Source organism: Melospiza melodia, chromosome Z (assembly GCF_035770615.1).
Source record: "Melospiza melodia melodia isolate bMelMel2 chromosome Z, bMelMel2.pri, whole genome shotgun sequence".
In the NCBI taxonomy this organism is placed as follows: Eukaryota; Metazoa; Chordata; class Aves; order Passeriformes; family Passerellidae; genus Melospiza; species Melospiza melodia.
Genome location: NC_086226.1, coordinates 45,609,071 through 45,631,705, shown reverse-complemented (window position 1 = coordinate 45,631,705; position 22,635 = coordinate 45,609,071). Strand labels below are relative to the sequence as shown.

At 38.9% G+C, this 22,635-nt stretch overlaps 1 protein-coding gene across 1 annotated transcript; it reads right to left on the bottom strand.

The window, feature by feature from the left end:
- Window positions 1–1,521: 1,521 nt before the first annotated feature.
- On the bottom strand, window positions 1,522–10,537 carry LOC134431861 (monocarboxylate transporter 13-like). Its single transcript, XM_063180103.1, has 4 exons — window positions 10,336–10,537; window positions 6,575–6,718; window positions 4,614–5,420; window positions 1,522–2,745 (listed from the first exon to the last, which is right to left on the bottom strand). The coding sequence occupies exons 1-4, from the start codon at window positions 10,535–10,537 to the stop codon at window positions 2,519–2,521; spliced, it is 1,380 nt and encodes a 459-aa protein (XP_063036173.1). The 3' UTR covers window positions 1,522–2,518.
- Window positions 10,538–22,635: the final 12,098 nt, after the last annotated feature.

The window sequence follows — 22,635 nt, the reverse complement described above, 5'->3', positions numbered from 1 at the left end:
ATGATTTGACTTCTTTTGGGCCATTAGACAGATACATAGCAACAAGATTGACAGTGAGTCCAAGGGACTAATATTATTTAGTGCATTTAGCAAAGAAAATAAAAGTATTTCTCAGAAGATACTGTTCAGCCTGATGGAAGCCAGGGGAAATCTCCGGCCTGAGCCTTGACAAAGCCAGTTCTGAGCTCAGACTGGGCTGCTCAGGACTTCAGCCATTCTGGCCATGAAAGCCGCAAGGATGTTATCAGCCCAGCCATGTTGGACTATATCCGTGCTGCCAGGTTGTCCTCATAGCTTCAGCCTGAGCTCTCTCTGTTTCAGCTTTGCTGCTGCCTCACCCCCATACCATGCACTGCTGTGAACAGCCCAGCTGCATCTCCTCTCTTCCTCCCCTTGGTGCCAGGGATGCTGTTTGGTGCCCCCAAAGCTGCTGCTCCCCTGGCTGAACCAGCCCTGGTTCCACAGCCTCTCAGTGATCCTCTGCTGAACCCAGTCATCTTTGTCAGCTTCTTTCCTGTGCTTTGCTGCTCCAAAATGTATGCACAACCATGGAGCAGAGGGGAACAATCACCTCCCTTGACCTACTCCTTGTGCCCCTGTTCTTCCAGCACAGTGTGCCACTAAGTGCCTTCTTTGCTGCCTATGTCAAAATAAACTGGTGACAGGGCTTGTAAATAAAAGACAGAATTTTAGCAGAGTGCCGGAGCTGGAAACTGCCTCTATTAAACATTTCCCCATTCTTCCCACCTCCAGCAATACCGCCTCCACTTTATAAAATGAAGAGTTATTTTAAGTAGTAGAACACTGGAGAAGACTGAAGAATAATACTCTTAGAAAAATCTAAATTTTCAACTTATAAGTTTAAAAAGGATTTTTGTCAGGTGTGTCAGGGCCTTACTACAAAACTTTGCACACTCAGTTGCTCTCCTTCCAATATGTGTTCTTCAATCAAGCCCCCACAGGTAGTTGATTTATTAATGGTTCGGCTGTTTCCCTGTAAGTTAAATTAAATTTCTGAAATACTAGTTCTTATGAGACAAGAAGTAATTCTTTCAGATGAGAGATTTAAGTAAATTCAGCTTCACAGAAGAAGTGTTTCAACAGTGAAAATTTCTGAAGTTTTTAAGTAGGGCAGATATGATATTCATAATAGTTTGAAGGCTTTAAAGTGCTACTTATTTTTCCTTTCAGTGTTTCTTTCTAGATGTTATTCAGCCTTTTCTCCCTTAAATTCTGTTTTCCCCCAATAGAGTAAAATTACAAAAAAACCCCAGTTGTTTGGATACAGACTCTTTTTTATTCTTATAAATAGAGACTTTAGTCAAAGTATTTGCCTTATGAAAATTGGAATGTGGGACTGAAGGGGACATCAGGAAGTCATCTAGCCCATCCTAAGTACTCTGAAACACATATATTTATATCCTTGATTGTGTGATACCTATTCTCTGATGTCTGTATTTTCATATTCTGCATTCATAGCCTGCATTGTATCTGAACAGGCTACAATGAAGCTTTCTGGGAATGATATAAATTACCAGTTGTTTTTAACAAGAAAAGGAATTAATCATGTTTTCTTCATCTCAGACTATTATGGATTTGAAGGCTGTTCTCATGCCCTATAAAAATTTTTTCTTCTAAACCAGGCAAACTTTATTTCTTATAGTTTTCCCTTATTTCTTAATTCTCTCAGTTATGTTCAACTTAATTCTTTGCAACTCATGTACTTCTTCCAGTTAACTCTGCTTTGCAAGTATTGTTATCTCCTCTGCATTACCATTGTTATCTCCTCTATATTACCATAACACAGAAAGACATTTGCTATTTTAAATACAGGGTTGCATTTGGGATTCTCTACTCAGTTTGAAGTCCCCTGTAGCCTTAGTTCTTCCCATACTACTCATCAATCCTTCTCCATTTTCTGTGGGTGTATTTTGCTTTTTACTTCTGATATCTAGGACTGCATTTCTCTCTACTGTATTCTGTTAATCATATAACTTTTAACTTTTACCAGGTTGGTCTATTTATTTGTCTTATTCCAGCACTACTCTGTAGAGTACCTGCAAACCTTTCAGCTCAAAACTGTATTCATTTACTTGTGCTTTCAGATCCAACTTGTTTACTGAAAATACTGGGCACCACTTCCCTGAGTAAGCATTTGTGAGCTGATGCCTCTTCCTTTTTTTTAGCGATAGCTGCAGTCTGCAGTTGAGGGTAGAGTTTGTATCTGCTGCACATATACTTCACAGCAATTTAGTTTAGACTATGGTTTGCCTATTTCATTTAGCACAGCCCTCTGCGACTCTACTGAAGACTTGCGTAGTCAAAATGCAACTTCAATATCAAGATAATATGGTAATGGATACTGCTCTACTTTGCATGTAAATTAATTACTTTCTTCCTGTGTTTCAAACAGTCGTACCCAAAATTTCTGTTCTTTTGCAAATCCTAATAATAGTGACTTTGGCAAAAATAATACACTTCCATGTGTCCTTGAGATGCTGTCAGAGGTCTCATGTAGTCACACCACTACATTGTGCTCTCCATACCTTCTGGTTTGATGCTTCAGGATATGGAGGGAAGCGTAAGGTAACGTTGACTTTTCGGGTTTGGTTCTAATCTTGCTTCCTCTTATTTTTCTCTGTTGGAGTCGATCTAAAATAATTAAAAATCCAGCTGATAGGACAAGAATGGCTCCTGCCATGTAGAAGCCTGCTCTGTAATCTCCAGTCATGTCCACAATCAGACCTGGAGAAGAAATAAATGACAGGAATTTGATTGATGGAGAGCAGACAAATGTAATTTAGCTTAGCATTGTGAATATATCCTCTTACAAAGGCAGTGAACTGGCTACATACTTGTCTGGCAGATTTCTACACCATAAGCACAAGGAACATCACCCCAGTATAGCATTTTTCATTTTTCATTTTTCTGTTTTGAAACACAATTCATGTCTCATTGTTTTTCATTTGTGAATTACTAGTGAAACAATATATTACACAGTTTTAAGTACTTTCCAACCAAAAGTGTGGCAGACAGTGCAAGTGCGGGTATTGGCAGAAAGACAGACTGTGCAGCTGTGTATGTGAGCAGCTCCATGTTCTGTGGTGTAGCTGTCACGAGTTGCTGAAATTTGGACCATAACTACAGCATGAGCGAGTTTAAAGAAGGAAAGGACATTCATCTGCTGGAGACAAAATTGGAGAATTTGTCTGACGTGTTGTGGATTTCCAGTTCATCATTTTACAAAGAGTCACAGAAGCTAACAAAAAGACCTTGGTTTTCAGGGACATTGAAGCCAACCAAAATATGTGATGCCATTGTGTATTATACTGAAAAATCTCTACAGTACAGTATTACAGTAGTAGCTCTGCAGAGATGTGTCAGCTGCCCTGTGGGTATGATGGCACATTCCTTTGTGGGCTGATGAATGTTGCTTGCTTTTGGGAAGTTTGTCCATGTTTAGCGTACTTCCTAGCCCACATTCTAAACTATGATCAGCCCTATACAGGCATAGGAACCATGAACTCAAATCTTTTAGATTTTACACTCAAAGGAGGAGAGGAGAGCTTGAGAGGCACTTAGGGTTCCCTGCTCTTCCATATATTCTTGGTAGTTCTCTAAATATACAAAAAGAGGCCACACTGATTCCCAGATAATTAGTACTAGTGACCAGCCACTATAAACTGTATTTTATTCAGATCTTTCCAACACATTTTCGATACTGTTCTGATTCAAACCCTCTACAAATCTTCCTGGTTCCTGTATTTCAAAAGTGAATTAAAATATTCCAGTATTCAGTTGGACTCATTTGCAACCCATTAGCAATGTCATTATTACAAAAGTCACTTGTGCGTGAACAATGGTCTTTGGATGAGGATTCGTATCTGCATTGCACAAGTCACAATGGTTTGTTTTTTTGGTTTTTTTTTTTTTTTTGCCATATCACTTTTTAAAGCCTCTACAGCTTGCAGTTCATTTGTCTTGCCTTTTTCCAAGATTACTATATCTGTTTGCCAGGCCATAAATCCATGTGCTGTCTCATTGTCTGCTCTCTCTTCCCACTGTTCTTATGTGCTGCCTTCCCTGTTTATTATACTAGCTGGCTCAAATGCTGTCTAAAACCAGCAGGCATTTCTCAGAATATTTCCTTGGGGTTTGCATAGACTAATGTTTCAGGCTGTTCAATTTGAACTTCTGTAGAAACCCTCCCAACAATACCAATATTTGTGCAACATCAGTAGTCTCAAATTTCAGTTTCTTCTCTGAAAGTGTGTGTCTGCTGCTTGTCCCAAAGGCGCACTTTCTTAGCTAAATAGTTGGAGGCCATCAAGTGGCATTATGTGGGATTCAGAAAACAGGACAACCATGTGAACCCTGCCTTTTATCCCTCCTTTCTTGTTGTAAAGGTATCTCCAAAATCACACAGAAGAGAAGGAGCAGTGTATTTTGAAGAGGATTTAAACTGACTATTTGTTTTTATGCACTTCTTGGCTCAGATACCCCTGAGCTAAAAAAGGGGGAAAGTTGAGTGCAGATCCAGATCTTTTCAGTTCAGATTACCATTCCCCTTTCCTCTTTTAAACTGTATTTGGCAGTGAGTTGTCTTAACTTACCTGCAAGTGGAGGCCCCACAAAACCTCCAGTGCTTCGAATAAGCATGAAGAGTCCTAGGGCACTGTCAAATTCTGGCATGCCTACAACATCTACTAGCACTGTAATGTGAATGGCGACTGTTGTGCCAAAGAAGAATCCATAGAAGCCAGTGAATATTGCCAGGGAAAGGTAATTGTTAGCCAGTGGCAAGAGCATCAGGGAAGTACTGATCAATGTAATCGCCATTGCCAGCAAATGAATGCTTTTGGTAACGTGGAGGTTGGCATACCAGCCACACAGCAATCTGCCTCCAAAGTCCACCATAGCCAAAATGGATAGGAGGGATGCAGTCCATGATTCATCTATTCCCAGGCTGTAGCTAAGTGGAACTAAAAATAATGGAGGAACAAAAAAACTCATAGCAGCTAATATACCAAAAATGGCATAAAGTACAAATTCTGGTCGCCTCACAAGCATCCAGTTGAAGGTTTTGGGCGTGATGGGAGACTGATCTTCTTTGTTTGTCCTGGATGCACCATTGCCAGGTGATGTTTCAGTTTCACAATGGCTGGCCTCAAGGAAGCAGCTGCTTGCCAGGGGTCGCATCAGTACTCCACAGACACAAATATTGAGTTGGATGCCACCTATGATCAAGAGGGCACCTTTCCATCCGTATTGACCAATCAACCACTGGAAAAATGGCCCAAACATGAATGCAAAGGCACATTCTCCAGCACTGGCAATAGCATTGGCCAAAGCCCTTTTCTTGGAGAAATAGTGGCTAACAATGCTAATGGCTGGTGTCCACGAAAAAGAAATGCCAAGACCTGAAAAACACCAATAGAAACAGCACGGGTTAGACACCATTGAGGTATTTTGTGAAGGTAGAAATTTAAGCAGTAAGTGCTTCTACATTTGCAAAGTTAAAAAGTGTTAGAAAGAAAACATTTTTGCCTAGAAGAAGCATGAGCTTAGCTGGTATAGGTGTAAGGGTATATTTGTGACTATATTGTATTCTGTACATTGTATATATTCAAGTGAAAAAGCAGAACATGAAGTATATACATTATTACATTCTCACTTAAAAAAAAAAAAAAAAAAAAAAAAAAAGGAAAAGAAGTTGGTTTCACAGCTTTGCCAGTGCATGAGAAATCCCATGGTTATGAGGCTGAAGCTAGGCAGATCCCAGTGTCCATGCTGTGTGTGTTAAGGCTGGTACTAGGTCAGACCAGCCAATTAAGCTGAGCTGTATTCAGGGTAGACATGAGTGAGGTGGGACATGAGGCAAGTTGGTGTATTGCCTCTATTTGCTCTTCATTTTCTTGCTTAACTGCTTTGAGCAAATTTGAAACCTGCTCTAACTTAGAGTTATTTTGATGGCTCCCTAGACTCTTTGGCAGCCCAGGACTGCCAAAGGGTTCAAATTCCAGACATTTTCTCAGGCATCCAGTGCAGAATTCAGAATTTTTATTTATTTTATTCCCTGCTAGTTTTGCTTCCTGTTCCAGGAAAATCTGCTAGCTGTTGGGGACAATTATCTGGCCTGGTTTGGCCTGAAGTAAAGGAAAGGATTGGAATAAAATGAAGGCCTGGGACTCTGTTCAAACCATAAGATAAGCTGATAGAAAGTATAGAATTTGGGATCTCCCTGTCTTTTTACTTCAGTTCCCTTTATGAAGTTTTTTTAAACCTTCACAAAGCTCTTATCTCTGAATGAAAAACAGAACACTTAATTTTCTGCTTGCATATAATTTGCAAGTGTAAATTATTGGCACCTAAATATTTGTCTTCTTTGTTGTTGCAGATCTCCTGTACAAACTCTTATTTGCCGAGTGAAATGGGAGGGAAATCACTTTTAAAGAACATTTCTTGTTCTGGCTGCTCATAAAGTCAAAATAGATACCAGATTTTAAAACTCCTACCGCTAGCACCCTCAAATACGTTGCTGGTGGAAGAAAGCCATGAAGCCATAAATTCATACCCTGTAGGAAGCCAGTTGTTGCAAACAACCAGACCATGTTGAGTCCAAAAAATCCCAATGCCATTCCTGAAAAAGCCAGAAGTCCTCCAGTGATCACAACTCTCCGATGGGTATATTGTACACACAGTGAACTGGCAACAGGAGCTAGATAAGCAGAAAAATAGAGAAAGAAAAATACATTAGAACATTAATCTGATCAACATGGCCAAATAAGTAAAACATTTTGATGATGACTGCCCTTATAATGCTTGACACAAACAACCTTAATTCTGCTTGATGGGGTAGAAGTTCAATCAAAATTTCAAAATTTTATCCTTGCTGATGGAGAAATTACTGTTCCTGAGGCACAGATTTGAAAATATATTCAAATATACTCTCTTTTAAAGGGAAAGAGCATTTTAGTGCCTTCCTTGTAGTAGGACAGTTCTACTGACTTTCGTGTAAGGATACAACTACCAACAAGACAGAACCTCATGGAATGTTTTAGCAGAAGGTGAAACTTCAGCCACGGAATTTATAGGTTCATCTATAAAAATTGTATTATTGAGAATATGTTATTGAAATGTCTGACATGAAAACTTTCTGGAGAAAACTGATTTTGTTTTCTAGAATTTTGCAAAAATCAACCCTTAATGGAATTTTAAAAGTTTATAAAGGACCAAAAATTAGGGTTTATTTTGTGGTAATACTTTTTACAGAAAATTGGCAGTTCATTTCTTAACTCTTTATTTAGTGGTACAGTTTCTCACAACAGAGTGCAGGGGCTCTTCAACACAAGGGCAAAGGTGCAGGTGGTACAGATCTGATGGTGCAGCAGCTACTTTGGTCTCTAGTCACTGTCTGGAAACACCTGAAATGTCAGAGATATTTTTGCTTAATGAAGAATAGTTTCACTGCCTGGCTGTTTTTTCCATCAGCATCACGAGTCGAGGTCAAAGCCGCAGGATTTCTTTAAATGGCCGTGGCCACTAGGGGGTTCCCAAGTGCCACCTGGCATGAACCAGCTCCCTAAAATCTGTTAAATATCCTGGGAACTGGAGTTAATGCATAAAACCGAATTCAGTTAACAAGGACCACGCTTCTAAATTTAAATACGTAGGAAGACAATTATTAAAAGAGAGCAGCCAGCAAGGAAGGTTTCGTCGTAGTTTGTAGGGGCAGGTTGTTGTACATTAACCTGTGCTAATCAGAATTAAGAGAATTTGGTAGCTAGGATGAGTGAAATAAACCTGACAGAGTACTAGTTGCTGCAAAATCATGCATGTACATTGCCTGACAGCAGAAAGACCTGGCAGGAGTTACACAAACTTCAAATGTCTCATCAGGTTTTACAGCAAAAATCTGATAATTTTATAAACATGTTAAAAGGATACTGAAATTCAGTCATTATCCTAAGATGTAGTTCATGAGACATGATAAAGTACATGCAGTTGGTGAATCATAAAATATGATTAAAAGAAGAAGAGAAAAGTAGACACAGGGTAACATCCATGAAAGTTCTTGAAGACAAGAAAAAGATCTGCAGCTGGAGCAGAAATATTACCAAATCTCAATTCTTAAATAGCAAATAAGAAGAATAAACAGGCAGAAATTAAACATGGAGTAGCAAGAGAATGAAAGAAGCTAGCCACAGAATTGGAAATGGGTAAAATATCTTGACTCCAGAGTTTGAAAGGACAAGGGCAACACACAGAAAATGCACAAGCAATGGAAAGGGATGACAACAAGAGTACAAAGAGAAAGGTGTTGGGAGGTGTACATCAATAGCCAGAGAAGGCTGGTGAAGGTGATGGGGAGAATCCTTGCTGTGGTAAACTGAACAGCCTGTTGCAAGTGCAGACCTTGGGAGTGGAAGCACATGCTCTCCTTCAATACAAGAAACAGACCTGCCGTTGAAAGGATCCAAATAGGAAAAAATAATAATTCCGGGATCATCCTTCTACTGAGCCAAGTGACACTTAAGGTTTCCCAGAGACAGACATTAAGAAAGACTAAGCAGGCTGGGAAACATGCTCAAAGAGCTGGAGGCTCAGGTGATTTTCATCAGGAAGTTTCTGGTCCCTATAAATGAAGCAAAGGCAGAAGAATATGAGGACAATTATGTATTGACCTGAGACATTTATAAACTACTATACAGAGGGGGTTTGGAATGTTTGACCACCAAGCTTTATTCACTGAAAGAGGATTATTTTCAATGGATTTCAAAGGATGAAAAGCAACTTCTGCTGAAAATTATAGCTGCCTTCCTTGAAGTAGGCTGGCCTCCTATGTGGCTAGGCAATTTTTTTTTTCTGGTTTATACTTGATATTCTTGTGTTATGTGCTCTATTCCTTCATACATTCCTATACAATGTAAATATATGCTATAACAAAACAAAACCTAAAACAGGACTGTTAAGTTTTTTCCTCCTATGCTGGCTTTTTCTTCTCATGAACTTCAGATGCCTGAATGACACAATAGTATCACAATATGTCAGTGATACATCTGTTTTGTTAACCAAATTGATAGATTACCATTTATTAATTTCTGTGGTCTGTGAAGCAGGTTTTTCAATTTTTTTTTTGGTTAATTATACCTGTCACTGCAAAGCAGGCATCAAGGATAGCAGTTTATGAAACTGATAAAATCTTTTCAACTCATGACTTATTTTATCTTTTTACTTTGACTTTGGGTTACTCCTTTTTCCTTCTGAATACATTTTTCAAAGAAAGATCAGTTGCTCTTGATGTTTGGAAATACTGGAGTTCCAAGCAATAATACTGATAGGTGTGGACTGACTAGGATGCATGTAATTATATAGTGTCTATGCAAAGAAGTGTCTTCAGAGAGAAAATTATGATAGCATTTATTATGTAAGGATATTTACCTATAGCAACCATATATCTCTATGAGAATATGCAGAGCAGATTTCACAAATTCTGTACACTTCAAGCCTGCACATGTTTGGAATCCTCACATCATGTGGAGGATCATGCAGTTTGCAGGGCACTAGGGACTCTCTAAACAACCCAGCTGAGTCAAATGCAGTATGTTTCTTATTTTTCCCTCCTTCATTTGATGTGATGTGGTATTTGACCTCACTGCCTTTGACTGGGATATTTCACTCTATCTTCCCCTACTCTCTGCTTGCATGGTCATGTCTTTATTAAGTTCTCTCTGTGTGAATAGATTGTTTTTTTCTTTTTAACCCTGTGAGTCTTCTGGTAGATCAGTAACTTGGAATCATAGTAAGAGGGGTGAAGAAGACATAGAGTTGGTAATACATTCAAAGAAAGGGGATCTTGGTGAATATAAAAAGAAGTGGGAAAAAGCAGGACTGAAAATAATTGTGGTAGCAGATGGCTTACCTGATGGATGGGGTCACAATCCTTGTATTTTGAAGTACTTTGAAAAGGTACTTCAGACAGTCACACTGAAATCAGTGAGCTTGCACAAACTATTTTAAGAGCTTTATTCAACAAGCTCCGTGGCTATTATTCCTAATGAGTTTAACTCAGAGCCTGTAGCGAAACTTAATCATGAGTTTAGGTACATGATGTCTTTCAAGCAATCAGATTCCTATTTTATAGAGTTTTGTTATTAACCCATTCCATATATGAGGCAGTAAATGCCAATTTGCTGAAATTTTTCTGTATTTTCTGTAGAGACTTCCTCCAGACCTTATATGTTGCTGGGATTGGGGTTTTTTTTAAGGAAGACTTCCAAACTTTCTCAGGTAGTTAATATTAAAATAAAATGCTAGAGGAGTACTACTACCTACCTCCTAAATGAAAGACGGTAATAGTTACTGATGTGATCCAAGAAGTGGTGCTTGCAAGTTCATCAAAGTGCTGCTGGATTTCAACAAAGAACAGACCAAAAGTCTTGAGGACAGCAGCAGTAAGGCCCATCACCATGAAGGCTGACACTACCACAACCCATCCATAGCCACCGTCGGGTGGATTGCTGCCTTTAGCCTGCATCTTTTCTAATTCTTAGTTCTTCTCTGGTGTTTGGATTGTTTTTTTCTTTTTTTTTTTCTGGAGTGGTAGTGATGGTGATGAGGTTTTTTAACAGATCTGCAAATTGGTAGAAGGCCCATGGTTAAAGAAATTGATTAAAATATTCTAGGAATGGCTTACACAACTAATTATCAAGTTAAAATACAACATTCATTACAGGGGTTTGACTGAAAATATTACCTGGGTAACAGAGGTCTGAAGAGACAGAAGACTGAATAAAGAATTTTTTTAAAAAATTCAAGTACAGAATTAAGAAAACAAAAGAAGCATGCAGATGTGAACCAAGGAGAGAAGATAATGGGAAGATATTCAGACATGAAGATTTTCAAAGATAGAAGAACTTTAGGGTCCTCAACATTTTAGTATTTATAAATATTAATCATTCCTGCAATGCCAAGCATTTTTGCCAAAACAGTGCGCATCCATCCTTGCAAAGATTTATTCATAGGCAAGAACATCTTATTAAGCACAAAACTGAAAAAGCATATTTCCCTTTAAAAGTTTTGTAATAAACATGCAGCAATCATGCAGTGTATGGAGGATCTGGGATCTGGCTGGAGGGAGAGAAACATTCATACATTTTTCTGGTTTCTTCATGAACACTAAATGCTGAGCAGGGACATTGTACAAGACACAGAAAACCAAAAATACCTATCTCAGGAGGAGAAGGGGAAACTTGAGATAGCTGAAGATATACTATACTTAAAATTCTCTACCCTGTGTGCACCTGGGAAAAATGAGCTGCATGAGGGAATCCATACCACTTGAAGTTATCCAGTACAAAGAAGCAGTCACTAGTCCTGTGATTTGCTCCCATGATCTCAGGAGGATCTGAATCACTGCAGCAGGGTGGGGAGAAAAAGCCATGAGAGCCTTGTAGGGATCAGAAACAAAATCATTCTACTGCCCCATATCTGGTCTGACATGGCACTGGACTCATTTGCACATCTTAAAAAATCTTAGAACAGCCACAAGGGAGGGAGAGACTGCCTTGTGTTGAGGTCTGTATGAAAGAATCAGGTTTTCATTCCCACAGTTTCTGGGGTCATCTTAAGCAAGTTGTCAGATCTTGCTGTGACTGTTTTCTCAGTTGTCAAATGAAGATAATACTTTCAAAGGTCATAAATTTTGTAAAGTTGGAAGCATTAATGCTTGTATTAGTGCTCAGTTTACTATAAGAAAATATAGAAATTATATCAAGCTGTAGCTGTAGCATTCTGACAATGCTGAGCTCAAGTAGCATGGTCATAATTTTGTTTGAGGCTTGGAAGAACACAAAAAGGACACAACACTCAAGCTAAATGAGCCTGCCTAGGGAGAGTGATACTGATATTTCTGCATTCTGCATAGACATGCCTGGGCAAGGGATTATAATTTGGGCCACAAGACAGATAGAAGAAATCTTGCTGCTTACCAGGCAACACCCAGACTAAAACAGGCATGATAAAATCTGCATGACACCACCCAGCACTCTTCACTTTCATTAGGCAAACTCTGTCCCAGGAGGAGAATAAATTGGGCCTCACTGCTCACAAAACTTAAATGGACAGCATGTTTCCTTATGACAAATATATCTTTTATGTCACAGCTCAGAATTCATCTTTCAGTCCTTTTAATGATCACAGTGTTACATGCAACTCCCAAATAAAATTGCTATTTCAGTTCCATTATTAATTAATGAGGTAGTTATTTTCCAGCAGCCCTATGGATTTGAAAGCAGTGCAGCTGCATACTATAGGGAATTGCTGCAATGCCTGAACAGGGTAGAAGAAAGCATAGATACTACAATAAAGGAACATGTTTCTGACACCACACTTTGCTTTCTTCTTCCTTCACTTGCAAGAGAAAATTTATTATAAGACTATGTAATTGCAAACACACTAAACTGAAAAAAGCTACATAGGATCTCCTTTTGCTCTTAACTATTGAGTAGTGGTAAACAGTAAGGTATATATATCCTCACTTACTCATTTTGTCCCTGGAGCTAAACTTCTAAATAAAAAGGAGTACCTGTAGGGTACTGCTCCTTCTGTTGCGCCTGGTCATACACACGGTGCCTCAAAAATGTAAAGCTGTGCCTGGAAGCATAAGCATTCTGTCTAGCATCCCACTGACTCCTACCTCCAAAATTTCTCATGGCAGCTGGAACAGATGTTCTGTGAGACATGGACTTAAATCAGGAAAGCCTGTGCTTGGTGTCTGCATCAGCAAGAGCAGACAGCTCTGTTAGTAGTGTTATTATGCTCATGGCAAATTTTGCCAGCAAGAACATGCAGGCAAGAGTGCAACCTTTATCTTTGCACCTGGATAGCTACAAAGACACTTTCTGAGGCACCGGGGCTGTTCCTCTATTCATGCTCTACAAGTTCTCCAAGCTATTTCTATTTTGATTCATGCCAATGATTCAAAAAGCTTATCAGACAATAATAAAAATAAATTATAAATTGCTTATCTCATTGCTTGCATTTTAGGGCGCCACATAAACTTGTGAAGATGGATACTTGTTCTACTTGGTTATCTTGTGCTCCATGTTCTAATTTACTTTTTACAAAAGAGCAAATGAGTTGAATACATTTGCTGCACATTGCAAAACAACATGGTGGTGGAATCAAGAAAAAACTCTTGTTAGTATGAATCCTAAACTTGTTGTTTTCATGCAACTCATACTTAACACTCCCCAAAAAATGTATTCACTGTCTCTGAATGGAGGCTGAATGGGCTCCTTGTGAGCTGGTGATACTTTACAGATATAGGTCCCCCAAGAAGACAAAAATGGGCAAGTATTAAGTTTTTCCACATTCAGATTAAAAAAAATGTGACTTTGTAATGGGTTTTTGGTTTGGGTTTCCAGTGCAAATATTACCTTGGATTTGGAATTAGGAAAAAAAAAAAAAAGAGGGAAAAGGAAGAAAAACATACTTAATATACATAGACACAAAAGTACTTTTACCAAGGCTGATACCTTGAAACAGCAGCTATGTAAAATTAAGTACAAAATATAGCTTTAATAAATTAACAAGAGATTAAATAATATAGTCGTGTTTTATTGGTTGTATTAGAAGAAAGATGGAAATAACCAAAGAAATTAATTGTAATTTATGCTGAAACTTCCTCCACACATGTGACTTGGTACACAGGCAAGGATCAGGCTATGTTTGTCATATTCAGATACCTTATAATTTTCATCTAACACTCAGACTGGCTCTGCTGATGCTCATCTGTCACTAGATCTTCAACTACAGTAGGGTCGTACTAGTTGCTCAGACACAAATTCAGGAGGAATTCTTCATTAAATTTTCCTTTCTAACTTCACAGCATCATTTTCGGAGTCAGTCTAATGAGTATGATCTATAGCAGTTAATTGACAAAGCATATTAGGGTGGTAAAGAGGGGCTGAATGCTATGAGCAAGCAGTTAGAAGTAACAAAAATCAAGTGTAGCATCAAGAAATTACCTTATTCATCCAAGGCTTGTACGGGATATGAAGCTCTTCCTTCACCTTCCACTTGTATGTAAGTTCTTGAGTTGTGCTGCAAACTACCAGGTCATCTTTCTCATCTGAGCCTCCATCTGGCTAGCTGAACAAACCAATTTGTCTCCTTCAGGATGTGTAAGCATTGGATTTTATAAGAATCCCGTCCTCCCCTCCTCAAAAATCATTTGACTCCACCTATACTCAGGAAAACATAGTTCTGTGCTGACTAGAGATCAGAGAAACAAAATCAGGAATGGGTGGAGGAAACTTACAAGAGGAATGCAGATTTTGTTATTTATCTGCACTATACTTACACTAGCCTTGGACTACTGTCCATGTTTTCTACAGAACTCAACTATGGGACCAACCAGAAAGTTCAGATGTGTCAGCTGGCTTCAGACTGCCCTGTGTTCTGGGGCATTTACTGCAAATGTTTATTCAAATTTGAAATACATTTGTGGCTTCCCTGTGCTTGTGCTGTTGGGCAGATGTTGGCTGCAGTGAGCATCACATAGCCTGCAGCAACTACAGAAGTTACAGGAAGCTTGAATGTGCTCTCCTGAGCATGATATATGCATATTTGAACCTTTCACCACACCAGAGCGGTCCTTTACTTGTGTGATTTAAAAGCCCACAGTTAAATACTGCTGGTCCTTGTAAAACTTTTCTCTCCAGCTCTCACTGTTGGTTTATTGGAACTTATTCCCTTTCCTACCAATTTACCTTGCACAAAGGTTGTGGTGGTCACACTGCTATTGTAATTGTTGGGGGGGCAGGGTGGGCAGTAGCTTGTTCCATTTTGTAGTATTTTTATTTACATGTTTGTATACTTACTTTATAACTTGATTAATAATCTGTGTTGTTTGTGTGTGCTAGGGGAAGTATAAATATACAGTTGACCTGCATAACTAGATAAACAGATATATTTCATATTTTGGCAGATTTGAATGCAAAACCAGCAAGTTTGCAACATGACATTCTAATTTTCTTTTGCTGGGAAAATTATTTAGAGTATGTTTTAGGGCTGGAGAAGACAAAAATATGGCAAAGGAAAATTATGGGGCAGTTTTTGAGGTGGAATGAGTGTGCAGTCTTGATAGAAAAGTTGCTGCCACTCCTACTTCACCTTCTTGCTACCATGTGAGTTTTCATACAGTGAACTAGACTGGTTAACTGACCCTGCTGTTCACTACACTGGAGCAGTTTCCCAATTTGGCAAAATTAATTGTGTGCTTTTACATTGCAGAAGGCAGAAGAAAAAAAAAAAAAAAAAAGTAGCCAGGAATGAAACTAGACAGATGCTTAATCCAGAGGTGAAATTCACATGGTGGTTGTATACAACCAGTGTATTCATTGTGAGCCCGCCACGGTCTGACCTGTGATGTTGCTGGGCACAGGGGTGTGACTGATTGGCCTGCAGTTCCACTGGTTCCTTATTGCTTCACTAAAAACAGTAGTTATGCTTCCCCTTTGCCAGTCATTGACAGCTCCACCAGCTTCACTGCCACGACTTCTCAGATGTGACATTGTGGCTCAGCCACTTCCTCTGCCCAATCCCTCAGAACCCACAGCCCACCCAGTGAGCCTCCTGGTGTTTCTGCTTGACTTCCTCATTGTCAGGATGCTTGGAATAGGTGGCCCTTGAATATTATATTACCGTCATGGGAATTCAAGTCTATGGACAAAATAATGAAGTCTGGAATATTTCACTGGTCAGTCCATCAGATAATTTTTAACATTATATTCACTGATTTCACTGGGGATTATGTGCAAAGGAATATTGTCATGGCCTGTCATGACTCTTTCTTAAAACCAAAATGGTCTTAGCAGTACTACACTGAATGTTCATTTTCTACAGTCCTTCCTACTAAATACATTTAGTCTTTACTCATACTAAATAGTTTGGGTTATCCAGAACTACTATTGTGCATTAATAGCAGAGTATATTTTGCTCATCTGATCAGGCCAAAATATTTTCACAATTTTCTGTCAACATACAGAAGAAATTTTATGCTATACCTGTGTACAGTACTTCTCCTTAATTATCTATTGGTTTTCTCCACATGTTAAATTTACAAATAAAATTTAAGTATCTTTCATTTCCTCTTAAAAAGTAGAGAAAAAAAATTGTAGACTGCACTTCTATTAAACTGCTTACATTATTTGTTGTTCAACCTTTAAGCATCTTAGAAAACTCTTGCAAGAACTTTCATGTTTCCATTCACACACTGGAGGAAAAAAAGTTTATTTCAGGTAGCAAGAAGAGTTACTTCTCCTCAGATCTATTTTGTCAGCTCAGCTTTCACAAGTTCCAAGTTAGCTTCCACATTAAGTGCTTGAGTAAGCACGAAATACATTCACAGGCAGACTGCTCCATGAAATATTTGGTGTAGAGTGAAATGAGAATCTCCCTGGAACATCTGTACTTCAATAACCGTGATTCATGATTATGAAGAGATTATGCCTCAATGCTGTCCTGTCAAGTCATAAAGAATATATTGAACCATTCAGGGGTTGCGTGTCTTGGCTTTTATTACCAGGCTCATAGAATGAAATCAGCAACGGTTGAAACAGAGGCTCGATATATATGTATTTCTAAAACGCCTTTTTCTCAGTATTCTCAAAACTGAAAGTAGTGATTGTGTTCTTGGCTGCTGTAAATAATTTCATCTCCACTGATTTCAAAATACTTTTACTTCACTCCTTTCACCACCAGAGAATTTCTTCATTGATTTCTCAATGGGAACAGGGCTGTCTTTGAAGAAGACACAACATACCTACCTATTGCCTCTTAATTGTTATTATTGCAGTATATATAAAATATGGGAAACAAGTCTCTGGAATGAAGTCCTTATTTAAATAAACTGCACAAATGTAGAAAGCTACCCTGGCATAAATACACACAGATTCTTGCAAAGTCTCCTCATAGTTGGCTGTGCTCAGATGGAATGCAGAGAGCTTATTGAAACCATGCCTCCTGCATTCATCAGTCTTTTGTGGTGATCATGCTTGTCCCTCTGCTTGGAACTACCTGCTCTTATCACATACATCTCCTTTTTTTTTTTTTTTTTTTGACCAAAGCCTTCTGACAGCATTGATAAACAGATAGTAAGCCAAGATAAAACCCTCCCGGTCATATGATCCATCAGCTAAGAGAATATTGATTGAAATGACTGAATCAAAATGACTTCTTTTGATTTGTGGTGTTAAGTGATTGCTAATGTAATAGAGGTAGCCTGAACATAAATATTCAGAGAACTGTGTGCAGGAGAGGTAGCATATGAAAAGACTGGGAAACTGTTATGTAAGAAATAAACAGGCTGACATCACTGCCAAAATAGCTGAAATGGGATGATAAATGAACCTGGGTAACTTATGTGGATGAATACAGAGGTACTTAAAGTCTTGAAGGAAAAAAATTAATCTTGATATGATTAGAGAAGAAGAACCAGGGTGGTGATTCAGTTGCATAAAGTTAGGATTACAAAAGAGGTGTGTTTTGTGGAGATAGCTGGCAGTGATAGCTGGCAGATATCAGAGGGGCTAAAGAGCAGAAAGAGGTAGCAAATAAGCAAGTGAGTGATTAGGGTTTGTCAGAAGTTGTCAGACTGTAAAAAGTGAGCTATTTAACAAATAAAAGAAGAATAAGTGGCTTGGTTTTGGACTGGGTTCTGGTTATCTGATTACCGGTTAAACAAATTCTTATTAGTTTAAGACAGACTGAAATTTTACAGGCTGGGAGCAAATGAAGAAAAAGCTGTCCTGAAATTACAATCAGGTGTGCTGATTGCTCCCTTCCCCAGGGAAACATCAATCCCTGGCCTCCCTTTATAACAAAGGAAATGCTCAGCCTGCATGGAATGGGGTGCAGAGTATCTACAGGGAAGAGGGTGACATAGAGCCTGACTTGGCTGCAAGTGGAGGGTATATTTATCTGAACAAAGGTTATTTGTTTTGTTTTTCAATAAGCAAGAATCAGCTCATTTTCTCTGTGTAATTCTTGGTTGTCATTATAGCTTCCATTACAAAATTATAGGGTAAGAAGAGGAGAGGACACAGGAAATGAATACTGCTAAACAGGGAAGAGGGTAATGCACTGCTTACCAAATCAAAATGGTCAAGTACAGTGCTGATGCAAACAAGAGTCTCTGTGCCCTATCAATCTAGCAGCATCTGTGGGTGGCTTCTCCCACTTCCTGTTCTGAAAAGAGTGAGCAGGGTCCAATAATTCTGCTTTAATTATAGCAGGAAGGTGAAAATGCCCAATTCTTGGGTATATCTGGAGTGTCAATAAGGCATTTTCTGTCTTCATACCTTAGGAAACAGATGGATGTGTTTGGCTAAATTATCCCTAAATGTCCCACCATCGATGTCTGGGAAAGATTTTTGCAAGGATTCAGCTGAGAGCACAGACATCAAGGGATATAAGCTCATTAGACTTCCTGTCCTATTTTCTTAAACCAACCTGTGACACACTGTGCTAGGTGCTGTATTGTGGAATACAGGTGTGGAAAGATGATAAAGTGAGGAAATAAAGTCCAAAAAGAAGAAGTGCCAGTTTCCTTGACAGCATGAAGTGTGCCTGTATAGAAGAGTTTTGAGAATGGACAACAGCTTGTATTGAACCGAATACAAGGCTACACAAGGCTGCCCTGTATTTCTATAAGGATGGATTATTAAAATTTGAATATTCTTGAAAATGTTCTTCCTAGTTTCATTTTTTAAACTAGGATAGCATTTTTAAAACTGCCATAATAATGAAGAATGAAGAATGTGTGTTGACTCAGAGCAATACTGAACACTTACAAAATTTGCAAGGCAAACATTTGCAGTACACAGAATAAGAACCAGGCCACAATTAAGGGACGGCAACTGGACTGTTGGTAGTAGTGCCCAAAAAATCCAGCTTGAAGACAGGGCAGAAAATTGGTTTAATATGAGCTTCTAGTTATAACATTGTGGTTACAGGAGTGAGGTAACTGCTGGATATATGGAAGAGATGAAAGATCTGTGCCTGAGGGAGGAATAAAGATCTAGCTCTATTGCAGCAGCAAGGCTCAGTGATCCAACACCATCTTCTGTGCAGGGAAGCAAGATTTTTCCAAGCCCGCATCTGTCACTAAGGAAAGGCTGCCATAATAGGTCCTGGAAACTCAGAATGTAAAATCTGATTCTTCTTCCTCACAGAGTTTCCTGCTGAGTCCAAATTTCACTGAAAGCTGGGCTGTCAGAGAAACTGTGGGACACTGAGTGGATGGCTGGAACATGCTGCAGTGACAGAACCAGATTCCCAAGACAGCCAGACAGAACTGTCACTTCAAAGCTGTGGCAACATACTTATGTTAAAGCAAATAACGATCTCTGCCTCCCTGCAGAGTAGCAATGATCTTACCTTTGTATATGTCACTGGTATAGGTGCTTTAATGCTACTTCTGTTGGTCTAGCAATGCAGGTAAGTTACCAGAAAACTTGAAATCATCAGAATGGTTAACAGGAGCATGAAAGGGCTGGAAAATCACCAGTTGATAAAACTTAAGCTTGAAGATGAATGTAAGAGGGGTCTTGATCATGATGTATTAACACCTACACTAGACTAGACAACTTGTAACAAAGGGATTTTCAATTTATTGGTCAATGATGTATGAAGATTCGATGGATAGAAAATGGAAGCTAAGAAATGAATACCACAGTAAATCACATTTGAATAAGAAAGGTGACAATGAAAACAATTGGGGAACAATGGGAACCTGCTATTTCATCACTGTTTATTTTTAGTCAAAACTGAATGTTCTTCTGAAGATAGTGTTCTAGTTCTCTTGCCCTAAGTAGCTGATGGTGGCCTTAGCGTATAAAACATTTATATCTGTACTTTTCCATAAAGCAAGAATGCTAACTTGCTATGACTTAACTTACTTTTGCTACTTAACTAGAAAATAAATCCAACCCATAGTCCTTATCAATAAGGAATTGTCTTTTTTTACTTTTTCTGCTTAAAACAAGGTTTACAAGTATAATTAATGCTCAGTGAACACGTTTTTTCCTTTTTTGTGAGCTGACAAAATAAGCCAGCTTGGATTGCAAGATACTAGGTTAAACACCAGCCTTCTTGACATAAAGTCAAACTGAATTTATGCTGAATAATTTGATTGGAAATCAGATCCAATTATCTTAAATTGGTCATTCCAGACTAACAGAGCAATAAAGGGCACTGTGTTTGTTGATGAATTTGACCCTGATATTACAGTCATGTCAAAACATGTAAGCACTGTAGTTCCAGCCTAATTCATACCCCACAGTGCCCTTCCAAATGCTGTGCTCAGAACAGAAGATAAAAGGGCTGTGCTCTTTAAAACATACAAAGTCTTTCTGATCGAAAGCAGAAAATTACTTCCAAATTTTGAATTGACAGAATTTAAAAAATTTTTTTGATCTGTAAGAATATGACTGTCACAAAAATTAGTATGTTCAAGACGTTTTCTTAACAAGGGGTGGTTTAATGTTTAAATATTGCCTAAAAAATAAAAGGAGAATTATAAGGAAAACAATGAAATTTTTCTACAGTTCCAATCCTCATGTACACTAGAGCCAAAAGAAAGCTACACATCAACAAATGATGTGTAGCTCCTACTTCTCAAACTGTGCATAATGCTTCAGATCAATAATGTAGGCATAGTAAAACTGATGCAAAACAAAATATGTTGCTGGAGAGCTACTGGCCCTGCATAAAGCTGCTTAGGCAAGTCTTTGGGGAGTGGTGGCCCCCCAGTATTTCAACACTGATGACAGGCTTTAAATCAAAATAAGAGATGAAAGTTTGAATTTGATTCCTTGATTGTCTTCTCTATATAACTTCAAGACCTACACATGAATTTCAAAGGATAAATAAAGACCTACATTCAATAGCAGGTCTGTCTTTCTTTAAAACCATATTTTCTTAAGTGTATTCATAGTAGTAAACATCATACAGGTTATTAATATGACATTGTCAAAGGGCAGTTTCCATTCCATGACAAATTGGGGGGTCACATTTGATTTGTTTTGTTTTGTTTTATTTTGTTATTTGTGTTGCAAATCTTTCACTGGACTAATTCTGCACTGGTATTTTTAAAAAATATTTGAAAATTTTTGAAAAAAATTATATTGGAATTTTTCATAGTAGTTTCTAATGTAACATCTACTTTTGAGAACATAACCTGTAGGAATGTCTGTTTGTGAAGGGAGAGCTAACATAGGTAAGTGAGACAAAAGCAGAAAGGAAGAAAAACTGAACAAAACAGAATAAACCAAGTCTCTCAGCCTAGAACTATGTTACTGGGTCATAGCATAATTGGGAGTTGCAAATCATAAATCATCCCTAATAATCTTGTCTGTACTGAGGATGCAGTGAAGCAAATCAGAAAACTCGCTAAGCCTGTGTATGGAAATTTCCTAAAGAACCTGGGGTGTGCAAAGAGCATAGTCATCACCTTTCAGTGCACCACTTTTTTCAGACTTTTTAATTCCAAAGAGTATTGCAAATCCTATTAGTGTTCATATGCCAACAAAAGCAGGGTAGAAAGGAGCAGTGTTCAGTGTTTATCTGCATCACTGGATTTATTGAAACTGCCATTTCTTTAGATCATTACATATTTTGTTTCCAGATTACATCACAAAGCAGCAAAAAGTAGGTATCTTTTAGGATATCTTCAAAAATGGTGAAGAACACTGGAGAGCAGTATGACAAACAAAATGACCACAAACGGTGGTCATCTTCTGTGCCATCACTCAAAGGCAGTGTGAGAGCAGGAGGAAGTGTTCTCTCCCAAGGAGAACCATGTAGAGTGCTGCATGAGTGACGGTCCTTGTCACTGCTTGGGCCCCATCCTCGCGGGTGCTCTCCTCGGCATAAGTTCACTCGAAGCCACTATTCACTAGCACCTCTTGGCACTATTGCTCTGCACCCCAGCCTACCTGAGCTCCAGCCTGGGGGCTGCTACAACTATGAAATGCCAAAGATATATTGCAGTGGAGAGTGAAACCCTGCAAGAACCACCAGTGCTGTTACGTTTTTTAGGGTGGGGGCTGGGGTTGAGGCACTTTGCTGCTCCCCTACATGGCACCACTGTTACTTCTGTGAACTGTGAACTTTCCTTTCTGCTTTAACAAAAACAAAACCAACTAACCAATTAAAACAATGAAAAGAGGCAAGAAACCAGGGAAAGCCTTGCACACCTTTGTGAGCAAGGTGATGCAGCACATAGTGCATGGGGCAGTCTTTGGTCAGGTGCAGGGTTAGGTGGATGCTCCCCCTGGAGCTGTGGCTGCGCAGAGGGCCCAGGGCTTCACCTCTGCCAGGTCACCACTTCCATGGACAGCCACTGCTGAGGGCGTCCCAGCCTCAGTGTGCAGCCAAACCAGGCCCGGCTGCACTGGCTGTGCCCGGTTACGGGCCCCTGAGGACAGGAGAGGCATGCAGCTCCTGGAGCAGATCTGACAGAGAGCAACAAAGGTAGCTTAAGAATTGGAGCACCTCTTTCATGAGGAAAGGCTGAGAGAGTTGGGCCTGTTCAGCCTTAAAAAAATATGTCTGTGAGGTGGCCTTATC

Coding starts and splice junctions, on each gene's coding strand:
- LOC134431861 (XM_063180103.1), bottom strand. CDS start 10,537: ATGCAGGCTAAAGGCAGCAATCCACCCGACGGTGGCTATGGATGGGTT. Junction 6,719..10,335: donor TACCGTCTTTCATTTAGGAG/GTAGGTAGTAGT, acceptor CTGCTTATCTAG/CTCCTGTTGCCAGTTCACTG. Junction 2,746..4,613: donor TGTGGGGCCTCCACTTGCAG/GTAAGTTAAGAC, acceptor TTTCTTCTCCAG/GTCTGATTGTGGACATGACT.